This window comes from Panthera onca, chromosome D4, assembly GCF_046562875.1.
Source record: "Panthera onca isolate mPanOnc1 chromosome D4, mPanOnc1 haplotype 2, whole genome shotgun sequence".
Taxonomy (NCBI): domain Eukaryota; kingdom Metazoa; phylum Chordata; class Mammalia; order Carnivora; family Felidae; genus Panthera; species Panthera onca.
The window spans coordinates 26,486,968-26,511,620 of NC_138351.1; the positions used below are offsets into that span (position 1 = coordinate 26,486,968).

A 24,653-nucleotide genomic window follows, 5' to 3' on the forward strand; every position below is an offset into this window, starting at 1 on the left:
CTCAGATTTTGTATTTCTGACCACCTCCCAGCTGATGCTGCAGGTCCCGGACCACACTTTGCCTAGTGAGGGGGGTTCCCTTCTGCCCTGCGGAACCTGGGGGAAACCACTGGAAGGACCGCATAGGCATCTGCCAAGATGGCTGCACTGACTCCTTGTGGATATCGACGAGTAATAATGATAAAAATACAGAAGAGTTTGTGCACGGAGATGCACTCTAATTGGGTTTGGCAAAAGGTAGGATGAATTCAATGTGTTGGCTTCAGGAGGCTTAGGGAGACTGGATAAAGGAGAAACCTGGTGCGGCACTCACAGAGGGAACGCGGGACTCTCTGGGGAGTCTCCCAAAATTCTGCTGTATCCTAGTTAGCCGATAGGACAGAAATAAGACTTACCTAAGATGAAATTGATCCACTACATGGCTGTCCTTAGAAAAGCCTTCTCGGGAACACGAAGGTGTGCGTGGAGACTGGGTGAAGGTTAGAAGTGGTGAGTGTGTCTTTTCAAGTAGAACCGTGACCAGAAATTAATGGCAGAGAGATCTCTTGTGAGTGTCACCAGGAAGAAATGTGGGGCCTTCGCCAGCGTCTTGGGATCAGTCGGCATGAGTTTCAAGAATTTTCAAGGTCGGCTATTTCCATCATCGTGAACACGTTGATTGTTCAAGGGTAGATTCTTTTATCGAAATCTCCCCCGAGTGATTAATACTTTAGTCTTGGCACAAGCCTAGCCCGAGCACTGGGTGATAAAATACCCGTGCTCTAAAGCTTCCCATTCTTCAGGCAGTACATAAAGAGTGTCTCTGTGGCCCACTCATTCAGGAAGAATGTCACAGCTCAAGAATGCTCATTCACACAAGCAGTGGGAGTGAGTGACTTATGCTTCCTAATTCGGGAGCACTTGCCTCCTATGCACAGTGTGCGTCGGGAGCAAACTATAAATATTGGAAGATTTTTCCCCACAGCTTCTCATTCGTGCTGTTTTATCAAGAGATTCATGACGTCTGGATGAACTGGAGCTCTCTGCAGTACTTAGAGTTGCCCCCAAACTGGCAGATTTAGATTTGGTGTACTTGGGCCAAAGAATGTAGGGAGAGGAAATTTCTCTAAATGTTACACTTTAAGAAAATATAAAGCCCCCCCACGACTCGCTCTCTGGCCCTTTGTCGGGACCCGTTTCTTGTCCTGGGAGCGGAAGGGAAGGAAAGTTTGACCTGCTTTTCTGTCTTAAATAACCGAGAAGACTATGGTTTGGCTATAGGCTCTTAATCGTGATAATTAAGATTTATACTTAAATAGTTCTTTAGGTCTCAAGAGTACTAACGTTAATTAATTATGCTTCCCAAAGCTCCTGACGGGTTGCCAGAGCCAATGCTGTTATCCTCTCCTGAGGTATGGAACATTCCTTTGTCACAGGAAAAGTGAAGAGACCCCCTGATGCTGCATAGCACGTTAGTGGTTCAGCCAAAAATGAAACCCGGACATCCGAACCCCTAGTGTGTTGGGGCCCTGCCGTTCAGAAAAGGAAGAGGAGAGGTATCTGGAAGTCAGAAGGAGGGACTTCCACGAGTTAGACAACACTGTTGACAAACCAAGGACGGGACAGTTGATTTGAAAAGAACGAATCATTTGCTATTTCTTTATCGTATGGAATTCTTTGAAATATTTTTCACGATCACACTAAGCAGAGTCTGAAAATAGATTTGAGAGAGAAGTCTCTTTTTTTTTTTTTAAGACATTAGAGAGAAACTGAATGCTGAAAGGAAGGAAACAGATGTGTCTCCTGGCCTCCATCATTACTTTCATCTTTGCAGTGGGATGGAAAGGGAAGCCTACCTGCCCTTCCACAATTTTTTTTTATCCTACATGTGTGCTTTTCCTTTAATAGTGGAGTCTTAACAGTTAAAAAGCCGTGGAGTTTCACTCATAAAGACTTACATGGAGTCAGAAGATTTACTCATGAGCTGTAACAGATTAGAAGATAGAAGCTCCAAAGCCCTCTCTTTAAAAGCAGTTTAGCATGGAGGATGGTGAGGGGCTTTGGTTTGATATTGTTGGGGAGAAAGTGACAGTATCATCCATGCTTAGAAACCTTTAACGTCCCTGAGGTCTGTCTTGTGGAGGTGCAGACATCACACGCGCCATCTGGAGCTCTGTCTGGAGTGCGTGTGGCCATGGGACAGTCCCCAGGGTTTTCACTGGGAGTGCTTCGGGCTGCACCTGTTAGTAGTGGTCCCCAAATCCTGACAACACGCCTTAGGTCAAGGGCCAAGCACAAATGAGTGTAGCGCCTGCCGACACTCCACAAACTCTTCAGCAAATGGACTCTGAACATGAGACAAGCAACCATTTGTGCCTGGCGTGCACCTTCTTTGGGCTGGGGAGTAGCTGCTGTTTCCACACTGGAGCCAGCCGGGGGGGGGGGGGGGGGCAGGGGCGGGGGTAGAAAGTGGCCCGCTGCTTGTCTGGAATGGAGTGGGGTTGATGGAGTCCCTGAGTTTCCTTATTTATTTATTTATTTTTTCTGGAAATTCCCATATTTTATTCCGGTGGTTTTCAACATGAAGCTTTAGGGTTTAATGCCGCCTCCTGCTGCCTAAATCTGAGATTTCTTGCTTGACGAGCTACGGGGATGGCATTCAAGGAAGCAGAACTCTGCTCAGATGCCCCGTGTAAGCAAGCACATTACTCATTCACCAGTCATTCACTCTCTCTGGGCCAGCTTTTGTTTGCCTTTCCTCATCCACCTTTTAGTCCTGAATATCTCAAACAGGCATTTTTACCCTTATACATAATGATATATAATGAACATATTTAAGCCCCTTAGAAATTAGACTTAAACATGGCAGGATATTTTCCCAATATGACCATTGCCAGAAGTCTAAGAAAGAAGCGGTGACTTTGTCCCGTGTCTGCATTTAACATCATGTTAACAACTGCCCTACAATTGGAGTATAAACACGACGGGAGGTTAACTTGACTGAGAAGTTGCTAGAAGCAAAATTCTGTGTTTGATGAGCTGGGATTAGCTGGAGTGCCATGACCCTCGTTTTTCATAAACTTTAGGTCTGTGTATCTTCCCAGGCAACGGCTTCTTAAACCTTTGTGCACAGAGACATTTCTTTATTGTAGCGAGTGGACCTTCATCAGACACAGTATGGTATGGTTGGCGGGGCGGCGGGGGGGAGGGGGAACACCTTATTGTTCCTCCCACATTGTCTTCCCGTGAGTTTTGTAATCTTGCGCTAAATTTGAGTATTCCTGACAATGAAAGGAAAGTGACAGTCCTTCTCATACATCTCGAAAAAATGAAGCTAGGAAAATATAGTAGTCTTCTGACAGTGTAGATGTGACCTAACGGCTTTGCTGGTGAACTTGGTAGGAAAGGCATCCACTGATACGAATTCTAAGTCTGGAAAAAGATCAGTTTTCCAGGTTATGGGCTAACCTGTTTACTTTTGAGCCCATCCCAGATCCTTTTTCTATACCTGATATCTGCTGCCTTGACTTGATCTGGTGTTCTGGATGTTCCTGGGGGCCTTGTGTGAGTCATAGGGGGGTTCCCTTTCTCTGACAAGGCTGATTACACCTGTATATCAGTCACAGTCCCTGCAGCCCTTCCAATGTGTGGTCTAGATAAATCTGACTCTGAATCCTCAGTCTTTTTACTTTCTTACGGGATTGCATGTGTAAAGGAAGGTGGTCTCTGTGGGGTCCCTGAGAACCTGAGGACAAATCGGGGTGACTGACTACTCCTAGTTTTTACACCAAAAGTCCTTTGTCTGGGGAAAGCCCCCATTCTTGGACAAACTATGTCCTCAGTCTCAGAGAGTCTGAGATGGTGGGTCAACGTAGTACAAATGAAAGTCTGTATACTTGCATTCAATAACTTTAAAAATATGAGTCAAGTTAATGAATTGCTAAATCAGATAGGTTCTATCTATCTACCTTGGAAAATACATGTTTATAATGACCTGGAAGGGTAGGTTTGAGGATCAAATTCTCCCTGATTCTTGGGCTTCCATGCTGGAACGTAGTGGTTTTGGTAGAGCTGGTTCCTGGTCATAGCCCCTGCCCTGTGCCTCCGATTGTATGGTGAGAGGTAGATGAGAGGCAAAGAGGGTGCACATGGACACCTCAGCTCACCTGCCCTTGCTCGGCCCTCACCCCTCTCCTGGGTCTTGGGTCAGAAGATGCTCAGACTGATGGTGTGGCCACCTGTGGGCTGACAGATGCGGGGAAAAAGCTAGCTAGTCCTAGGAAGCGTGTGTGTGTGTGGTGTGTGGGGAAGGAAATCTGGGTCCTGGGTCCTGAAGTGAGGTCTAGAAGGCGAGTGTGGACTCTGGTGGACAGGTACCCTTGCGGGTGCAGAACTGTATATTGAGGGCACAGAGTGGGATCTTCTTAAGCAATGGATTAACGAGCAGTTCAAAGAATGACTTGCTCACTTGGGATTACATAACCTTTCCTTCAGTAGGGGTATGCAATAGTCACAGCGATAGGACACCCTTTGTTCCCAGGACTTTGCAAAGGGAAAAGATTTCTGCAGGTGGGTGGGTGCCCTGCATATGACATCACCAGGGCCACCACTGGGATTTTATGCTGCTTTATCCACCGAATTATCCCTCAAATTGCAAGGCAGCCTTCAAGGCCCTTCTCAGGAAGAGCATATCCACTACAAACAATTCTGACAATACATATTAACAAACTGTAACTCAAGACTACTTTGAAGTGGTGTTGGAGATACCGAAACTCAAAATACTATTGAAATATACTGGAATCGATGATTTTGCACGTATTGACGCAGGGCCAACTCATATGTGGCACTAGTTGTGCGCTGCACAATTTCGGTTCACATAGAGTACAGTCTAAATGGCGCCCCCTAGAGTTATGCCAAGCATGGAATGCTCAGCAGTATGTAGCATCCCTGACTTGACGTGCACAACCATCTACTTGGTGTTTCCCCTGCTAAACTACAGATTCTGTGAGTTGAACTGTGTTGAAATTCTGATTTGAATGTTAGGGCCGTGTTTATCTGCTTCTTCATTTAGACAAACTTATGATTATTTCCTAGGGAATACACGAACAGAAAATTGGCTCAAGTTTCCCTTTATCTGAAATGATATTTTTCTGCTAAGGGTTTAGAAATGAAATGAGACCTGAATAAGCTTTATAGTTTACAAGTAAGTACGTGAAGACTAAAAGGAGAGGAAGTAGAATTGGAAATTTATTTCCTAATCACGTAAAGGTTGTATCAAGTTTTAATTTTATTTCCAAGTAGGCTTTCATGTAGAGACCCAGTTCGTTCCGATTGGAGAGTAAGGAACAGCTGGTTTTGTCACCAGTTACTGTTGATGTAGATTTAAAAAAAAATGAACACGTTTTTGCAAATTTTCACGGGAATATTTTAAAACTGAGTATTCCTATCGTCTTGGTGCCTAAAGAATCTCCCCCCCACCCCCAAATTCAGTGGCTATGCTTTTGCATTTGTCCCTGACATAACAAACGTAACGTTTATTTGTGATCTCTTACACATAAATCATTTCAATAGAGAAAGTATATATATTTTTCTGTGTTATATTAAAGGCAAAGAAAAGGTTTATTTATTAAGCCTTGGCAACCGCCTCCCCCCCCCCCCCCCCAACACCAAGTAGAGAGCAAAACCGTGCATTAGTATCATTATTTCAGGCTGGTTAATAACATGTTTGTGAAAGCAAATAGACCTTCCAAAATACACTTTGCAAGTAACACCCAAACCACCAGAGGCTTTATCTTTTGTTGTGGAACATGGTGTGGAGATGGTCTGTCCCTGGAATGAAAAAAAGTACCAGAAATGCAGTTAAAATGGCCAATGGTATAATAGAAATGGTCATCACGCATTGATCGCTGAAGTTTGTCCAGCTATAGTGATTTCTTTTCTTTTCTTGTTTTGAAGGGATGGGGGCTTTGGGGACTGGGGAGGGAAACAACTAACAAGGAGCCAACCAAGAGTTTCAGGTTTTGTGTACCCATCCTATAAAACAACCTATTCAACTGTAAAATCCTCGATATATATTTAACCCATTTTAGTGGGTATACTTAATATTAACTCTGAATGCATACTTATGAATCTTTGCTTTGTTTTGCCTTTTAGGTGCCAACCCAAATTATCCTGATGTAATTTATGAAGGTAGCTATCCTGTTGTCTTTATTTTGTATTTTTTTCAAAATGTTTGTCTGAGATGAAATGAATCAACTAAAAGAGGACCTTTAAGCTCAGTTAAATATACACTTCAAGCATTACATAGGCCACAATATTTCAAAAATCATTCAATATTGATGGCTGTTTTCCCTTGATATTTACAGTGCTTGTAAATAGCATTTTCTCTCTCATGCTCTGTTCTTGGAAGTAGTGAATCCATTCCACTGTAACAGACATTTTGTTTCTATAATTGGGAACTAATTACCTGTTTAAAAGGCATGACTACCAAGAAAAGGGAGGTGTATCAGTTTCTGGCTCTGACAGTAAACCCAATTCAGAATTATGTTTCTTGTATAATAAGGAAGTTTGGCTCACAAACAGGAACCTCAAAAGTAGGGCATGTTTTTAGGTTTGGTTAAATCAGCAGCTCAACCATGTCATCAGGTACCCAAGTTTTTTCATCTTTACACCCCCCCTGCACACTGTGCCCACGTCACGGAAGGCTGGTTTCCCTCATGGTTTTAAGATGATGCCGGCAGAGGGGCCGCTGTTGCTCGCATTGTTGGGAGCAATGGAAGAGCTTCTGAAAGCATTCCAGAAGAAAGGGACCTTTCCCAGAAATCTCCGTCAGTCCTCCTTGAATCTGATTCACGACCCAGTGGGTCATGGTCCATTCTTGCCTCCATTGCTGCTAAGAGGGAATGGTTAACCCTTGGCTAACTGGAGCCATCCCTGAAGTTTAGACCAGCTTCCTCAGAGAATGTCAGTGAAGCCTTGAATAAAATGGGGTTCTGTTAGGAATGTGGAAAGGGAGAATCTAGAAGGTGGACTGCATTAGCTTTTAGCTGGATATCTCCTCTGTACTTTGCTATTTAATGGGATGCCAAGGATGTTTGACTAGGGGTGAAAAATCCATCTTTAACAGATTTCCAGACCTCCCTCATGACCAGGAGGCCTTGCCTCTGTTTGGGGGAAGTGGCAAGCTCAATTTCAAGACTTGTCTCAAAATTTAAGACTGATTAAAAGTTACCTTGGTTAAAATGTCATTAAATATTCAATATTCCATTCTTTAGTTTTATGTACACATTGACATTTTATTCTGTAAAGTGATTCTATATTTGTATGTTTGTTACGTGTGTGTATTTAACTTGAGCTAATTTTAATTAGGGAATCATATTATCTTTACCTGTTTTATGCATGTTAAACTGTATTTCCTTCAAGTTGTTGTTCAGATGATTTTGTGCAGATGATTTGCATATTTTTGTTTTTATTTGTCCCCATTCAGTTTAAAGAAAGAGTATCTCAAATTGTATCACAGAGAGGTATATTTGAATTGTGATTTTACATTTTAAAATAATGTTTTGGACTCCTTTCCAGTAAGTTCAAGACTTTTAAAAATGCTATCTTCCCATTGGCTTCAGGTCCCACTTTGGATCTTTGGGCCAAAAAATATCGTGATATCAAACTATAGAGACTTTAATGATTTGATTTTGTATGAGTGGCTCATTAGAATATAAAGAGGTCAAAAATTAGCAAATAGATGATATCTCTTAGTGTTTGGTAGAAATTAATGTTCTAGTCTATTTAAAATGAAAATGGTAATAGTAGTTTTGGAGTAAGACTGGAACAGCAAGCAGAAAATAAATGCTTTTTCTGTTACTTTTTTATTCACATTCAAAGGAACACTCGGCTAATCAAAATATAATTTAAATTTATTGCCCCAAGGCCAGCATGATAGTTCTCCCTAGGAAAGTGTGGCTGGGGCTGACTTAATGAGGTTGTTTGTGTAAGATGGAAATTGCAGTCACCAGATCTGTTTAGAATAAAAATACCAAACGTTGATAAGCAACATTATTTGCAGTAAGTTTATCAAAAATGTTCTATGACTCTTTACATGTAATATTACTAATAAAAACTTTCACTAACCCCCCCACACACACAAACACACACACACACAAACACAACACAACCAATTGTTTATTTCCATCCTGATCTGTTTAGACTAAAATTGATTCAGAAGATGGCAATGACATTTGAGACATGGTGATGTGAGGACATATTCTCACAATGCTAAACACTGTTGGTGCAGTTCCCTATCTATTAATTCTGAAACTGAAATGTGGACAGTTCACACCTTTTTTTTTTATTTAAAAAATTTTTTTAACATTTATTCATTTTTGAGAGATAGAGACAGAGACAGAGTGTAAGTGGGGGAGGGGCAGAGACAGAGGGAGACACAGAATTGGAAGCAGGCTCCAGGCTCTGAGCTGTCAGCACAGAGCCTGGTGCAGGGCTCAAACTCACGGACCACAAGATCATGACCTGAGCTGAAGTCAGACACGTAAACGACTCAGCCACCCAGGCGTCCCCAGTGAGACCTTTTCACAAAAGTTCTCACATGTACCCAAGTTCACGTCAATGCTCAGTCAGTCCATAGCCCGACTTGAGTGGTTGCCTATTACCCAAATAAGGTGCATGTTCCCTGGAATCAGTGTTTGCTGATGTCAAGGCTGGTTCCTGTTGAGGTTCTGCCACCTTCTTGCCAGTTGACCTTAGACTGGTCATTTAACTGCTCAGATGACTTTCTTTGGCCATAAAGCTGACAGTTAGATTCCATATTTGAAGACCCTTCCAGATCAATAAATGTATGACTCTTTGATGATCGATTCCTTTTCATATCTATATTCTATGCTTCATTAAAAAAAGGGTATATTCTTACCTACAAAATAAAACCCTAAACCTGGTTTAGAATTTGACTGTCAAACCAGTGATGGAAAGATCTGGGTTGTGTAAAATGTGAGCATCATGCAATCCCAGCACTATGGTGGCTTTAACCCAAGAGCTGGGTCATGTTCCGTGCACCCCCCCCGCCGACCCTATCCCCCCAGCCGGCTGACAGTGGCTTGGAATCTTACGTTTATGATTTGTCTTGCTTCATTTTTCTGGGTCATACTGTGACCTCATGTTTGTTGGTAGCCTAGTGACAACTTCATGGTTCCTTCTCTTTCCCATTTCTCCAATTTAAGATTATGGGACTGCAGCAAATGACATTGGGGACACCACGAACAGAAGTAACGAAATCCCTTCCACAGATGTGGCGGACAAAAGCGGTCGGGAACATCTTTCGGTGAGTGGCAATCAGCCGCTGTTTCTTAGATTGGCTCTGAGCACTTGAGATGCTTAAATGTTGGAGGGATGGAACTCCTTCAGCGCACGACATTTTCACTGCACAGTGTGGATTGGGTGTTGACGTTTGGAAGAATTAAGAGAAGTGATAAACGTGCTAGATAGCCTCTGACTTCCTTGCTTCCCCTTTCATGTGCCACTATGGTTACTCGTGGTTCTTATTTTAAATGTCTGCCCTTTAAAAGATTATCACTTTCTAGTGAACTGGGCAGTGTCTCATTTAGGGACATGTGTAATTATTCCTGTCTCCCACACCGTCGCACCTATCTTGTCCAGTATTTTAATAAAAGTCTCATTGCCCACTAAATTTAAGGACTCTAGTAGGTTCCGGAAGCGACTGGCAGTGAGCAGATATAAAAATATGAGTGAATATCAGGTCTGTGCTTCTGGAGTTTATACTTCAGTCGGAGCCCTGAGATGTGAATGAAATACCGGCACCTACAATTCAGGTAGAGCAGCAATGGGATGCGAGCAATGGAAATAGAGGGGCGGGCACTGGGCTCCTTCCCGCTGGGAGAGCCAGAGGTGTCTTTGTGGGGTAGGTGGCATTTTCCAGCTGTGCAGGATGGCGGGCATGTAGACTGACAGGAAACAAAGGGAAAGGGCATTTTGGGTGTGTGAACAAGAGCTCACAGCCCGGAAAATGGCTTTGACTGGAAGGTAAGGTGTGTGAAGCATAAAGGTGGCTGTCAGGGGCAAGGTTGGAGTGGAGGCTGTGCCAGGTCATGTGGTTTTAAAACACAGAGCCAGGGGATTAGATTGACTATGCAGGGAGGAGCCTGAAGGGGGCGCGCGTGAGCCCCGGGGCTCCTGTGGGGTTGATCTGTCAGCTGCTGAGACCCAACGCCAACAGCTTTCTTCATTTTTCTCCTCACTTGTCACGAGCACCCAGTCCCTTGTGCCGTGAGCTCCGCCTCCTTATAAACTCCAGAACCGTTTGTATCTCCCACCTCCACTGCCACAGGCCCAGGCCAACCCCGTTGGGCTTGGCAAATTATGGCCCGTGGGCCAAGTCCAGCTCCTGACCTGCTTTTATACCATCGGCAGGCTAAGAAGAGCTATTACGTTTTTAAGTGGTTTGAAAACAAATGAATGATATTTTGTGACACATGAACATTGTCTGAAACTCAAATGTCAGTGTCCATAAATAAAGTTTTATTGGAACGCAGTCATGCCCATTTACGTATTGTCCGTGGCTACTTTTGTGCTAGAGTGACGGCTAGAGTAGCCGCAGCAAAGACTGTGTGGTCTGCAAAGTGGGACATATTTAGTATCTGGCCCTTCAAGGAGGAAATTTACCACGGTTGCTTGTTCCTGGATGACCTTCGTGGCCTTTACCCGTCCCTCCTCTCCCATCTTGTGATCTCCCGCCCTTTCTCCATACAGCAGCCTGAGTGACCTGTGAAGAGCACACATCAGATCACTTTTATTGTCATTCTCAGAGCCTTCCTAATGCAAGTGAAAGAAAACAGGCTGCATATCTTGTCCGTGTCTGTGTCTCTGTCTTCACCTCCCATCCTGCCCTTGTTTTTACCACCTGTCTTTCTTAATGATCTTCCACATGCTCCATCCAGGCTTACTCTTGCCTCACACCCTTTACATTCGCTGTTCCCTCTCTAAGGCACACACTTCCCCACAGTCATCCCATGGCTTTAGCTACCAGGCAGCCGTTGCCATGTTCCACTTTCTTCTGAGCAGTTGTCATTGTCTTTAATTCCCTTGTTTATTTATTGTTTACTTGTCTAATGTCTTTTTTCCCTTCCCTAGAGTCTCTAGTGAGTTTCTAAGTCCAGGCAACCTGGTCAGTGTTTTTCACAGCTGTGTCCCTCATCCCTTGAATAGTATCTGGCACCTAGGAGATAATAAAAATTGTAGACTGATCAGAGTAATGGCAAACGCTGTGGAATGGGTTGCAGAACAGTGAGATTGGAGGCAGTGTGATTAGTGAGGGTCTGGAGTGGTAATAAAGAGATGTGATGTATGTTTAGACCAGGGCCCTGGTGGTGGGAGCTGGAGGCTCGTAACAGATGTATCTCAGCTGTGACTCAAAATATGCATATCTAGTAAGTACATGGAGACACACACACACACACACACACACACACACACACACATTTCCAGAGATGATGTGCAATGCGTTGAAATAGCAAGGAAAAATAAATCAGCTGCAGAATGTTTTCTGCTTCCTGCCTTGTGCAATCACTTCAGTTTATTCTCATACCAAACCACTTAATGTTTCGTGGTTTGAGAAAGTTGTTTGTGTACATAAGGAATCCAAGGAGTGTGTGTTAGCCCCACAGGTATGTATGTCTCCCAGGTTACTAAAAATTATGTGTCAACTTCAGTTTTCTCTTTTGAGACGAAAATGAGAAATTTAAGCCCCTATTTGGCATATCTCAGTGATGGCTGAACTGTCCACAGTAGGGCCGCTGGAAGGCAAAATCAGTGAAAGTCATCTTTGTTGAAAGTTGGTACATTATAGGTCCATCTGAGGTCCCTGGAAATCTGTATGAGAGGTGCAAGAAAATGCTTTATAGACTTTAAAGAAAATGTAAAAATTAAATGTTGATCAGGTATTTGATACATGAACAGTCCCTGATCACAGGGAGGATTGTTAGGAGAGTTTCAGAGTCAGGGAACTGATAGAAAAGTTAAAGGTGTTAGAGCATTTGGAAGACAGCCTCAAACACTCTCCTTTCTGGTGCAACAAGTGCTCCTCATGCACCTTGCTGGATTTTTTGAGTGGAATGACCCCTTGTTCTATGCTGAGAGATATCCTCAGATAAAAAGCAACTAACCAACCAATCAACCAACCAATCACCTAACCAACCAACCAACCAACCAACCAACCGACCAACCAGCCTGCAAACCAGCCAACCAACCAAACAACTAACCAGCCAACTAAACAAACAAATACATTTACCCCTACTTGTCTCCCACATAAAGACCACCCGTGCGTCCCAACACATGCACGGTACATGAAACTTTATCAAACAATTCATTGTTGGGAAAACAATTCTTCTCATTGTCATGGGATCCTTTGTTTATTAAAGGAGTCTTTGCATTTAGTGTTGCTTCAATAGGTTTAAATAGTTGCTAGTAGATCACTAACTGATTCCCAGCAGTAGAACCCATTCCCATTTTCCAGGTTGACTTAAACACTCTGTAACAAAATAGAGAAGTCAGGGCAGGTACTATTATCCCCACGTACAAATGAAATGGGGGCTTGCAGAAGCGAAGCATCTGTTACCTCTCATAGCTGGTAAAGGCAAAGTGCCCTATGAACATAGGGGCCAAGTCTTCTGCATGCCAGTCAAGTACTTTCCAAAGTGGGTCAGAGACTGTCTGTGGTCCCCCAGAGAGGTTGGGGGGGCTTAGGGCAAGTCCCCTAACATCTGTCCATCCCCATTTCCTTATCTTTAAAATAGGATTTGAACTTGTTTTTGCAGTTATTCCCTTTCTAGCTGTAGAAGTTTGAAATTTAATAATAAGATAGAGAAACTTAGAGCTATAATACTATGAGCTCTTTCCCATGAAAATGATAGTTAGAAATAAAGATGAAAAACCCACCCTGGGGGCGCCAGGTGGCTCAGTTGGTTGAGCATCTGACTTTGGCTCAGGCCGTGATCTCACAGTTCCTGAGTTTGAGCCCCTTGATTGGCTCGCTGCCGTCAGCAGCGGGAGCCCACTTTGGATCCCCTGTTCCCTCTCTCTCTGCCCCTCCCCAGCTCGTGCTCTCTCAAAAATAAAATGAACATGTAAAAAACACCCCAAATCATTAGGTACGTTTGAGGGAAATAGTCTTAGTTAGAGCACGTTGATCCATAATTAAGCTTTTAGGAATCACAGCCGTTCTGTTTGTATGTAGGCTGCAGAGACAGAGTTAAGTCTGCATGCAGACACTCGCAGAGGTGTTCTGTGGGAGAGCCACTCACAACCGCAGTGCCAGAGGAGAGAATGCTCACACCTTTGTTCCATTCTGGCCAAGGCCTTGGCACGTGCCCTTTCCTGTGCCTTCTTTAATGCTGTCCCCATCTGACATCAGAGAAGGTGTCATGGGAGGATTAGCCATGTGTTTTGATTATCCTGCCTTCCCTCTCAGCCATGTGTTTTGGAGAAACAGTATAAAGAGTAAATCATGGATAAATCACAGGTTTTATACTTGGACAGACTTCAATTCGAATCCCAAGCTTGGAAGATGTGATCTTGGGTGGCGTATTTAATTTTTTATAAACCTGTTTTATCATCATCATAGCCAAATCAGTTTCCTATCTATTGTGGTGGACTCTGTTCCCAACCCGTTATCTGCATTAACTCACTACGGATTTAAAGAACCTGCTAGGTAGCGTGATTATATTCCCTGTTTCACACAAGAAGACCGTGAGATGCTTAGAGATTAAGTAATCCTGAGGCCAAGCACCTAATAAGTGATGAATCTAAATTTCAAACTCACGAGGAACTCCTATTCCTAATCTCTACTCTGTACTGCCTCTCACTCTGAGGTGGGTACATCAGTCAGCATAAGCTCTGCAGTAACAAAAATCCCCAAATCTTGGTGGCTTCAGACAGCAAACGTTCTTTTCTTGCTGCATTGTGTGTATTCACTGGGAGTTCTGTCAGTCTTGTCCTCATTCTAAGACTAGGTGGACAGGAAGCTACTTTTGGAAAGTTAGCATTTATGAAGGCCCAGAGAAAGAAGCAGTGAGAGCAGGGTTGTCGGCCTTGGCATTATGCCGTTATTATTATGGCTCTTTGTTGTGGGGGCTGTCAGGCATTATGGGATGTTTAGCAGCATCCCTGGTCTTGACCCACTAGAAGCTAGCAGTACCCTCCCCCACTTGTGACGATCCCAAATCGACAGATGTCCCCTGGGCGCAGCATTATCCCTGGTTGAGAAGCACTGCCTCAGTCTAAGATCTCACAGTAGCAGTGGAATCCTCCACTGTCAGGGATGCAAGTCTTACCTCATTGGCCAGAACTGGTCACGTGTACCCACCTTACCACGGGGAAGCCAGGCAGTGAATCCTACAAAGAGAAACACAGGGAGAAACAGAAATGCTTGGTAAACAGCATCAGTGATTACCACTGATGGAGATAATAGTATCTTTCTTAAGGATTATTATGCAGATTAAATGCAACAAAGAAGCTTAAGCATTTAGGTAAGTGTGGACCCCCAAGACAGGTTAGAAAAGGAGTCTGTAAACTACAGTCATATGTTTTTGTAAATAAAGTTTTTTTGGCACCCAGGCATGCCCATTTGCTTACATGTTGTCTATGGGTGCTTTCACTGGATACCAGCACAGTTGAAAGGTTGCAAAAGAGACTCTATGGCCCCCAAAGCCTAAAGCATTTACTGTCTGACCCTTTACAGCCAAAATTGGCCACTTCCTGGTTTAGAAAGTCACACTTTTCTTGGGAGCAGGACCTTGGGATGAGCAGCAGGAATGGAAGGAGATGCATCGTCCTGCTTCTATCTTGGCTTCTCAAATGTTAATATGTACTTCATTAACATTACACACTTGTGCCTCTGTGATCTCGCTTAGGGTGGGGGCAGGATTCACTTGGATCTGCAACTACTCTCTCTACTTGTATAATCTGCATGTTGCAATTACGTTTTTAGGCTTAAAAAAACTTTGTATTGACCTCTATCGTACATGCACAAATGTGTGCAAATCCTAAGTCTGCAACTTAATGAGCTTTCACAAATAAACTTACCGGCAGGGGCCCCTCCCGCTCCCTTCTGGGCCTAGTCACAGCTCCAGGGGACTCTGGTTTCTAAGAGCCACAACAGCCAACTTAGAAAAAAAAATCTGTTTGTTATGGACAACTTTCTGACATGTACAATGGTAGAGAGCATAGCAAAATGAACCCCACTGTATCTTTCATTGCTTCAGAAATAACAGTAGTTTGTCATTCAAATTTCATATACTTTCTTTTCTCTCTTCAGGTAAGGCAGGTAGGAGGATAGGCAGATGGGGAGAGAGTAATGTATCTCTATGTCTCCATAATATCAATTACACTGATATTTTTATAAGCTTTAACTTATATTTTCTCATTTGTAAAGTAAGGATAGTAATAAGACCTACATATTCCATTGTAGGGTTGTTGAGGAATAAGGGAGTTGATAGACACAAGGTTCCTGGCAGGACAAGTAGCAAATATGAACGTGTCATCATCATTATCACCATCATCTGGATGTAAGGAACCAATGAGCAAGGTCATAACGGCCCTCCCTTCCTTTTCTCTAGGTCTATGCTGTAGTGGTCATTGCGTCTGTGGTGGGATTTTGTCTGCTGGTGATGCTGTTTCTGCTGAAGTTGGCAAGACACTCCAAGTTTGGCATGAAAGGTAAGAAGGGTTGTGTTTATTTTATTTCTTATGTGGAATCATTTTTTGGCTTATGACTAATGCTAATTACCACTAAAGAGAGAAGCAGCTAGATTTACGATGACTAGGTTTTAAGGCTGAAAAAATAGCAACGAGGATATGATACTACAAATCAAGGCAGAGCAAAATAATGTTGATTACCCAGCAGTACCCACTTTCCAATGAGGACAGTTGTCCCAGAAGACACAGAACTGGTTTCCTGAGTATCAAGTGACTAATAATGATATAGGCGAATAGTGCCTGAGTTTTCCTTTGGCTTCAGAAAGGCAGGCGAGGCTTCGTGGCTGTAGGCCAGTTACGGACACGTATTTTGTGCAGAAAGGTCCTTCCTGCTCTACAGTTGACTTCTAGACCTTCTGTGGAATGCTTTTTGTTGTCGCTGCTGCTTTTATAAAGTCTCATCTTCTGAGATTTGAAGTGTGTTGGGAAGCAAAATCCGAACAACCTGTGGCTGTACTCTGAAGCTTTGTGAATGAGGTTTGTTGTTTTTTTTTAATGGAAAGATTCCTAGCGCTCGATTAAAAAATCCGTGGCTGTGTTGCCGAAGAATAGACCATGGGTCTCTATCAGAGGATTGAAAATTCATTTTAGGGGAAAAATTTGTTAAAATGTTCTTTTTCTAGAAGTAGCCAAGAGTTTTAGTGATTGAAAAGCATTTGCTCCGAAGTTTAAACTTATGTATTGACTAACATGTTATTGTTGAATTTTGTGTGGTCTCTCATAAATGGCCACTAGCTTGGGAAAGCTGTGAAGGTTTAGTGGTGGCTTAGTTTTGTTGCAGACAATGTGGCGGGTTTTCTTGATCTGTATGGTTCATTACAATTACTATTCGTGTTCCTTACTTATTTGGAAGTGATGTTTATGTAGCAGCAGGCCATCCAGCATATACCTGGCTCTGGGGTGGAGTGGATCCATTTCTGACGTTCCATCCTCTCCCTCTATTGGTGTCCATGATCAAAATCCCTAAAGCTGAAATGAACAGGGAGGAGTGGTGGTAAATTGGGCCTTGAAAAGCCCCCAAATCTCCTCGTGACATTCCTTGACCTGCTGATTTCTTGACATTTCTTTTGGAAGAGGAAGAGATCTCTCATTCTCCAATTATAAATAAGGCCTGGAAGAGAGACCGTACTATGGTGATTTTAATTAGTCCTGTAATGGTGGTTTACAAACTTGACTTTTTTTTTTTAAATATTTGTGGTTTAAAACAAATTATTTATTTTAAGAGAGAGAGAGAGAGAGAAAGAGAGAGAGAGAGAGAGGACGTGCACTCACAGGCACGAGCACCGGTGGGTGCAGGGAGAGAGAGAGAATCCTGAACTCAGGAACCCGGAGATCATGACCTGAGCTGAGATCAAGAGTCAGGTGCTTAACCAACTGAGCCACCCAGGCGCTCCTACACACTTGACTTTGTATCCACAAGTCCTAGAGGGCTTGTGAAAACACAGATTTCTGGGCCACCCCGAGAGTTTCTGATTTAATAGGTCTGAGGTGGGCCTGAAACCTGGCATTTCTAACAGTTTCCATGGGACGCCGGTACTGCTATAGCACAAGCATTCCTGGGGAATCAGCGTTCTATGGGATCAACGTGGGCTAGCACCTTCTGTGGGACAAGATGGGGGAGGGGCATTGCTTTGCAGACCTTTCTGGGTCCCTGTGTTCACTTGGCACCTAGGTCCAGGCTAGGCTGCTGTTCTCTGCATTTCAGCCAGCCACTGTGGCATTTTGTTTTCCTCATTCTGATCAGGTGCTCTGTTTCCTTAGAGGCATTTGGAGTGGATGTCTCCAAGCAGGGATTTTACTGGAGAGAGTCAGATACAAGCACCATACTTCCCACATCTTGAGGGTTTAGTTTGAGATCTTTCATCTCATGGGCTCTTCAGAGAGAAAATTTGTCTAGGTTCTACAGGGAGCCGCACAAAAGCTTTGGAAACCCTAGGGACAGTATTCAGGAGGCACCCCATCCCAGCTCTGTGTTAAGGAAAACAACCGACACAATGATCTGTAAACGTTCACATACTCTGAGGTGCAGTGATGGAGGAGAGTAAAGGGTAGACATTTATTTCAGAGAAGATTATATTTCATATAGAGACTCCAGAACAAAGACTGAAACAGTATTTTTATTTGGATAATTCGGGATGATTACTGCGAAAGCACCTACATTTCCCGAACATGTATAACCTAAGGGTATCCTTAATGAATTGTAAGAAAGATCTTGCTGAACCTTGTCCCAGAGCCAGTAAATGACTTCCTTCAGGCAGTAGCTGCGATGTCGTATGTTTCACTTCCTTATTTCCAAACATAAATAAAATTGTTTTAAAGAAAAGTGTCTTGGAGACTCATGGTCTTATTTAGAATAGCTTCTTTTTCTATTTTTAACCTCACATCTATCCGTGCCATGGTTTGAACACAAAGGGCCTGAGCTGAAGTTATTGTTTTACTAGTCAGATTCTGAGTTGATAATTTTGGGGGGTCTAGAAGGGAAGATGAGGGCCAATGAAGCTGCATGAAAAGTGGTATTTAAACATTAATAGAAGTTAATGTACTTTAAATGCTATGAGTGCTGGGATCACTGCTGAAAAATGGTGTGCCTTAAAAAGGGAAGAATGGAAAACCACAATCATACCTCCTGAAATAACCAGGAAACGTGTGAGTGGTGATTCCTCAGTAACGATGATATGAAATGTGCATAGCCTTGGCCAGAACCAATGCCTTCGTTCTGTGTGATGTGCAAATGAGCTATTCCAAATGTAATTCTTGCCCTCAGAAGCACCTTCGGGGGATTCTACCTCCGTTCCCATTCCCTCGTCCTGGAGACAGATTGAGAGAGCAGGGTGGCAGCCCGCCCACCCACCAGGCATTTACGGCCTCTTGCCCATCCCGGCATCGCAGACTTCAGGCTCCAGTGTCAACTGTTCCAATCACAGTAGCAGCCTCAGGATCATAAACCATACTTTACGCCTGTTGATTGGAAGGGCCTGGGGTAACCAGAAACCTCTTTAAATCACATTGCAGCAGAATACAGGGAAACTCAAGCTCTGGACTGACCTGAGGACCCAAGCGTTATTGATGGCATTGCTTCCACGGGAAGGTGATCTCTAAATAACAAACCTGGGAGTTCAATCTAGATTTTAGAATATAACCAGTGAGTGGTGGCATGTTCTCCGGAGGTGGGTTTATGTGACTGGAAGCTTCCTAGGGTTAATTCTTTGTTCTGTCCATTCACTGCAACCAAAGACTGATGGGAGCTGTCTTGCCCATGGAGTCCTAACTGTGAGCTCTACACGGCTTGTAGTGGTCTTGTCCATCATCCAAATTGGCACTCAATAAGTATTAACTGACTGAATGAATGATCACAGAGAATTGTTAACTCCATTCACTTTAGTAAATGGAAAACAGTTAATATTTGGAGGATCGCTCATATGTGAATGGTTAAAGAGAAATTTCAGAGCTTTTCTGAGTTTTTAAGGGGTCAAAGTCCCTCCCTCCCCACCCCCTTCTTTACTTGATGGTTCCAGATAAGTAATGGCCCCAAACAGGAGGTTACTTTGCTAGGTTTTCTCTTAGGATTTGTGGGTTTTCACACACTGTTTTATTTAAGTTTATTTATTTTGAGAGAGAGAGCAAGAGAGTGAGCAGAGGAGGAGCAGAGAGAGAGGCAGAGACAATCCCAAGCAGGTTACCTGCTGTCAGCACAGAGCCCTAGGTGGGGCTCAAACTCACGAACTGTGAGATCATGACCTGAGCCGAAATCAAGAGTCAGACACTTAATCGACTGAGCCACCCAGGTGCCCCTTCACACTCTGTTTTAAACAATTATTGTTGTTTAAGTGTGGAGGGTTCACTATGGCTTTCCATTTTGCACACGAGCTTCTTCAATTTCTGCCTCTCTGCTTTTGAATGTATGGCCTTAGAATATGTGTCTTTGTCTAGCTTTGAAGCTGGCAGAAGGGCCTCACAGCGAGTGGCTCCTGTCTTGGCGCTAACCTAGGATTTTTCTTTCGTTAATGCTGAATATATTTGAAGCTCCTTATTGCCAGCGTTCAATAGACTACTGGCCCTTTGTCGATAAAAATGTCAGGAAGTAGAATTTACCCCAGTGTGTTTTTCTGTGCTCATTTTTATGTCTTTACACCATCCGATTGCTTTTCGGTTGAATAACTGGTTCCCATATTCACAGAAGCCCTGAATAAAGGTCTCTGTTAGTGCTTGGTCATCTGCATAGGGATTATTTATACATGCGCTTAACATGGATCTACGTCTATGTCTGTATCCATACCCTTATACATAGATGCATGATTTTATCCGTTTTTTTTCTTGAGGATCCTCTGACTTATTTTAATTTCAGTTTCCACTGAAACAGGGCTCCAGGACTTTTCCAGAGCCCCCGTGTTGCCCAAGGAACAGGCAACCAGGCCTCCGGGTGCTCTTACCTGGAGCGTGTTGTAACCAAGTCTCGTGCTCAGTTGTCACATTGCTTCCTGGCTCCCTTTCTTCACTGAAGATGTGGAAAGTGTGCAGGATGGGGAAATGCAAGCATCAGGGGGCACAAGGGCTGCCAGGCTTTCCAAGAGCATCCACTTTGGACGCCCGGCCTGGTGGCATGGATGGTGTGCAGGCCTGGAAAAAATAGGAGAGAGAGCCAGAAGGGTGGAGGGGCCGTGGCATTTGCCACCCTGGCGGGGGAGTCGTGACCATCAACTTTGTGTTCCTCGCATTTTCTGAAGGGAATCCACACAGCTATTTATTTCCTGAGTACCAGTGCGTCCTTCCTCCTTCTAGAGTAAATATATCCAAGTGACCCGAAGAGATCCCACAGGAGGAAATGGAAGAGGAAGCCCTTTCTCTCCTTCCGTGTGGACAGCCTGCAGATTTCGTCTGCAGCCTCCTGTCCTTGCACGTAAACCGCTGATGTGCCCTCATTCCCACCATGTGAGCTGCAGATCTTTTCCAGTTCGCAGTTGACCAAAACGCTGCACTCCGTGAGAGTGCAGTGCCGGCCTCTCTTCACTTCAGCTTCAAGGTCCATGGCTTGGCTTTCCTCTTTTTTTTTTTTTTTTTTTTTTTTACATTTACTTATTTTTGAGAAACAGAGTGAGACAAAGCGTGAGTGGGGGAGGGGCAGAGAGAGAAGGAGACACAGAATCTGAAGCAGGCGCCAGGCTCTGAGCAAGCGGTCAGCACAGAGCCCAATGCGGGGCTTGAACCCACAAACTGTGAGATCATGACCTGAGCCCAAGTCGGGCGCTCAGCTGACTGAGCCACCCAGGCACCCCGGCTTTCCTCTTATACATGATCTTCTAAAGGTCTTTCAACAGCAGCCCCAAATTGGGTTATTTAAAAATAGTCATAAACATATAGTGGGACTGAAGCTAGAGAAGGTGAAGGTTAAAGCCTTTTCAATGAACTGAAAGCAATTCTGTAAAGTTGAGGAGGTTGACTAACAGATATTTGGATCAACTTTTTAAAAGAAGGAAAAATGTGTTCGCAAGCCAGAAGCGCAGTTGTAGAAACATCTGGAAGGACAAACTGTTTTCCATATGCACCCCCACTGTTTTTTTTTTTTTAAACACAAATAGCTTTAAAAAATTATAACAGTAACACATGAATGCATTCTTGTTTTTCACAGTTTCCAGCAGTTTGGCAATATGTGCAGCCAAAAGTGGGATTGCACTTGACCCTCCTCTCTTACTCCCCTTTCCACTGCGAGGGAGAACTTTCTTTAACCATCCAGAATGCATATGTTATGTAAATAATGAAATCTGTGGCTTCACTTAGTAGGTAGATAATCAAACAGACTCATTTTTGGTTGCAATAAAGAAATTTTAATCCCAAACCAAGGCTGCAACTGTTTTAAGGTAGCACTTTGCCTTGTGGATCTTTCTGTGTCAGTTCCTGGGTATCTCATGCGTTCTGTTTCATAGTCTTTCTGAGTAGTCTGCTACCAGTTTCCTTGGGTCTGAAACCTGCCTCTGCCAGGTGTAAGCTGTGTGACTTTAAACAACTTTCTCATCCTCCCTGGCCTCAGTATCTCCGTCTGGAATGGGGCAATAATTGTGGGGCACTCTCCCACCTCATAGAGCTGTTGTGAGATACACTGAGTGTATGTATATTTGCACTCAGGAAAGTTCCTGGCATGTAGTAATTGTTACGATTATTATTACTGACCAATTGTGATTTATTGTCTCCTTTTTTTTTATTTTTTTTTAATTTTTTTTAACGTTTATTTATTTTTGAGACAGAGAGAGACAGAGCATGAACAGGGGAGGGGCAGAGAGAGAGGGAGACACAGAATCTGAAACAGGCTCCAGGCTCTGAGCGGTCAGCACAGAGCCTGACGCGGGGCTCGAACTCACGGACTGCGAGATCATGACCTGAGCCAAAGTCAGACGCTTAACCGACCGAGCCTCCCAGGCGCCCCTCCTTTTTTTTTTTTTTAAGTTTATTTATTTTGAGAGAGAGTGAGGGAGAGAGCGGGAGCGGCAGAGAGAGAGGGAGAGAGTGAGAATCCCAAGCAGGCTCCGCGCTGTCAGCACAGAGCCTGACGCACGGCACTATCTCACGAACCATGAGATCATGACTGGAGCCGAAATCAAGACCAGATGCTTAACCACTGAGCCATCCAGGTGCCCCTATTGTCTCCTTTTAATGTTTATGTTGTTATGTTTTAAAGTTTATATTTATGCCACGTTTTCAGCAAAGTATTTCAAATAATGCCTTACATATAAAGATTGATACTTGGAGTGGATTGCTGAGCGAAAAGTTGTGCATACTTTGTATGTTGATAGATTATCTTGCATAAATGCTTTGTCAGTCTTACTCTCACCAGTAGTAGGTGAGGGTATCCTTTGTTTATACTTTCATCTGTATCAGATATTATCCATCTTTTATATTTTTGCCAATTCAGTTAAAGTGATAGTGTGATGAATAACAAGGTAAAACATCTTCATCAGTGACCAATGAGAAGGAATGTTCATTTTGCTGGTTGATTTGCTGACTTACTTTATACATTATATACATTCATCTTTTATGGATTATATAGGTTGCTCTAATGCTTTTGTAGGCTTTACCTTTTTTAAAGAGTGTCTTTTGGTAGGGGCACCTGGGTGTCTCAGTCAGTTAAGCATCTGATTTTGGCTCAGGTCACGATCTCACTTTTCATGAGTTTGAGCCTTGCATCAGGCTCTGTGCTCACAGCGCAGAACCTGCTTGGGATCCTCTCTTTCTCTCTCTGCCCCTCCCCTGCTCATTCTCTCTCTCCCTCAAAGAATAATACATAAACATTAAAAAAAATAGCATCTATTGGTAAACAAAAGATTTATTTACCTTTTTATAGAAGCAAACGTGCCCATCTTTTTCATCTAAGCTTTACTTCTTACTTAGGAAGGCTTCTCCTCTCTAAGGTTGTAAACATACTTCTTAATATTTCTTTCATTAGTTTTACTCTGTGTGTGTGTGTGTGTGTGTGTTAACTTAGCATTTTAATCTTTTAGAATTTTTTTTTCAACTTGGTGTTAAGTACTTTGTTTTTCCCCCTCCAGAGATAGATAAAGATATTTGCACAAATTTTCGTGCGACATTTTCAGAGAGACCAAGAATATTATTTTAACTTTCTGGAATCAGAAAACCCCTAATAAAACAAAAAAGAGACTTTGGAAAACGTAGCATTTAACTCTTTTGGAAAGTAAGTAATGAGCTTTGTTGATTCTCATTTATGGGAGTGTAAGCCTCACCAGGTAGTATCAGAGAATGTAGGTTTTCACAGGAACTTTTTTTTTTTTACTGCCCTCCTCCCTGCTTCAGATTGAACTCAAAGTATATTGTCATGGTCTCTTAATGGAGAATTGTAAAACAATTTTCAGATATCCACGAAAAGACGTTCAGTGGAAAGAGTTGTGGGTAATTTGACAGATTGCAAATTTATTGGAAAAAGGGGATTAGCTCAAGTGTTCCTTTTCTGTCATTTGGAGCGTGTTATACAAAACGTTTCCCCATACATTTGTGAGGTGAAAATCTGTTCTCCAATCTCTCTTCCATCTTTTAAGGCCGACATTTGGGTTATGTCTCTGTGAGGACAGAACATGCTTATTCTTTACAGCAGACTGATCATGGGTGTAGAACTTTCAGGAAATGGCTCCACTGGGAAACAGGAAGCACCAGCTTTTCTCCCCTTAGCCTTGCAAGTGCCCTGACCTCGGACTTTTTAAATGACCTGCCTTACTTGGGCAATGCACCCCCCCCCCCACCCCGCCCCAGCCCAGTGTGGTTCAGGGGAGGGCCCGTGCCTTCCTGAAGTGTTTAAAGTGCACAAGTATCATTTAGGGACCTTCCACACTCCTAGTGTTTCGCTAAAAGATGAAGGATCCCTTAAGAAATTAGGTTTTGCAGTTAAAAGTCAGGAAAAATCATTCCCCTTTCTTTGGTTTTGGCAAACCCTGTGGCGAGCCCACTTTGACCTCCTCACAGAGGTCATGGCATACTTTCCAAAGGACTTCCCAGATCAGTACATCTGGGGTGTTCTTCTCCACTCCATTCCCATTTCTCTCCTTTTAACCTTTCTTTTTTTTCCCCGCCTTTCATTTTGTTCTTCCCCGTCTCTGTGCTCCCTAATTTCACATTCTTCCCCTCTCTTTTGGTTTTCTTCCTCTTCATTCCTAGCATCTGCTTTTGGTGGACAAGCTTTTCAGAATGTACGAAGAGGACAGATAATAGCTTGGCTTAAATTCTAACATATGCTTCGATTTTATCTTCCTTTCTTTTGGGCAAAGAGACTGAATGACTCTGGGAATAAATTTAGCTCTAAATCAGCAGAATTGTCCCGTGGCACTTTGGAAAACAGTCTGTTCGAATTCTGCACATCCTTCATGTTTGTAACTTGCTAACTCTTCAGTCTTCAAACCTAG

General features: G+C 43.2%; 1 protein-coding gene across 5 annotated transcripts in view; it reads left to right on the forward strand.

Annotated features, from left to right (window-relative positions):
* NTRK2 (neurotrophic receptor tyrosine kinase 2) overlaps positions 1 to 24,653 on the forward strand; it is a 335,421-nt gene that overhangs the window by 58,655 nt on the left and 252,113 nt on the right. For all 5 annotated transcript variants that reach the window (XM_060609946.3, XM_060609944.3, XM_060609948.3 and 2 more), the window contains 3 exons: positions 6,133 to 6,168; positions 9,207 to 9,307; positions 15,615 to 15,714. In XM_060609946.3, the coding sequence (XP_060465929.1) occupies positions 6,133 to 6,168; positions 9,207 to 9,307; positions 15,615 to 15,714 (237 nt within the window). The remainder of the gene's footprint in view (positions 1 to 6,132; positions 6,169 to 9,206; positions 9,308 to 15,614; positions 15,715 to 24,653) is intronic.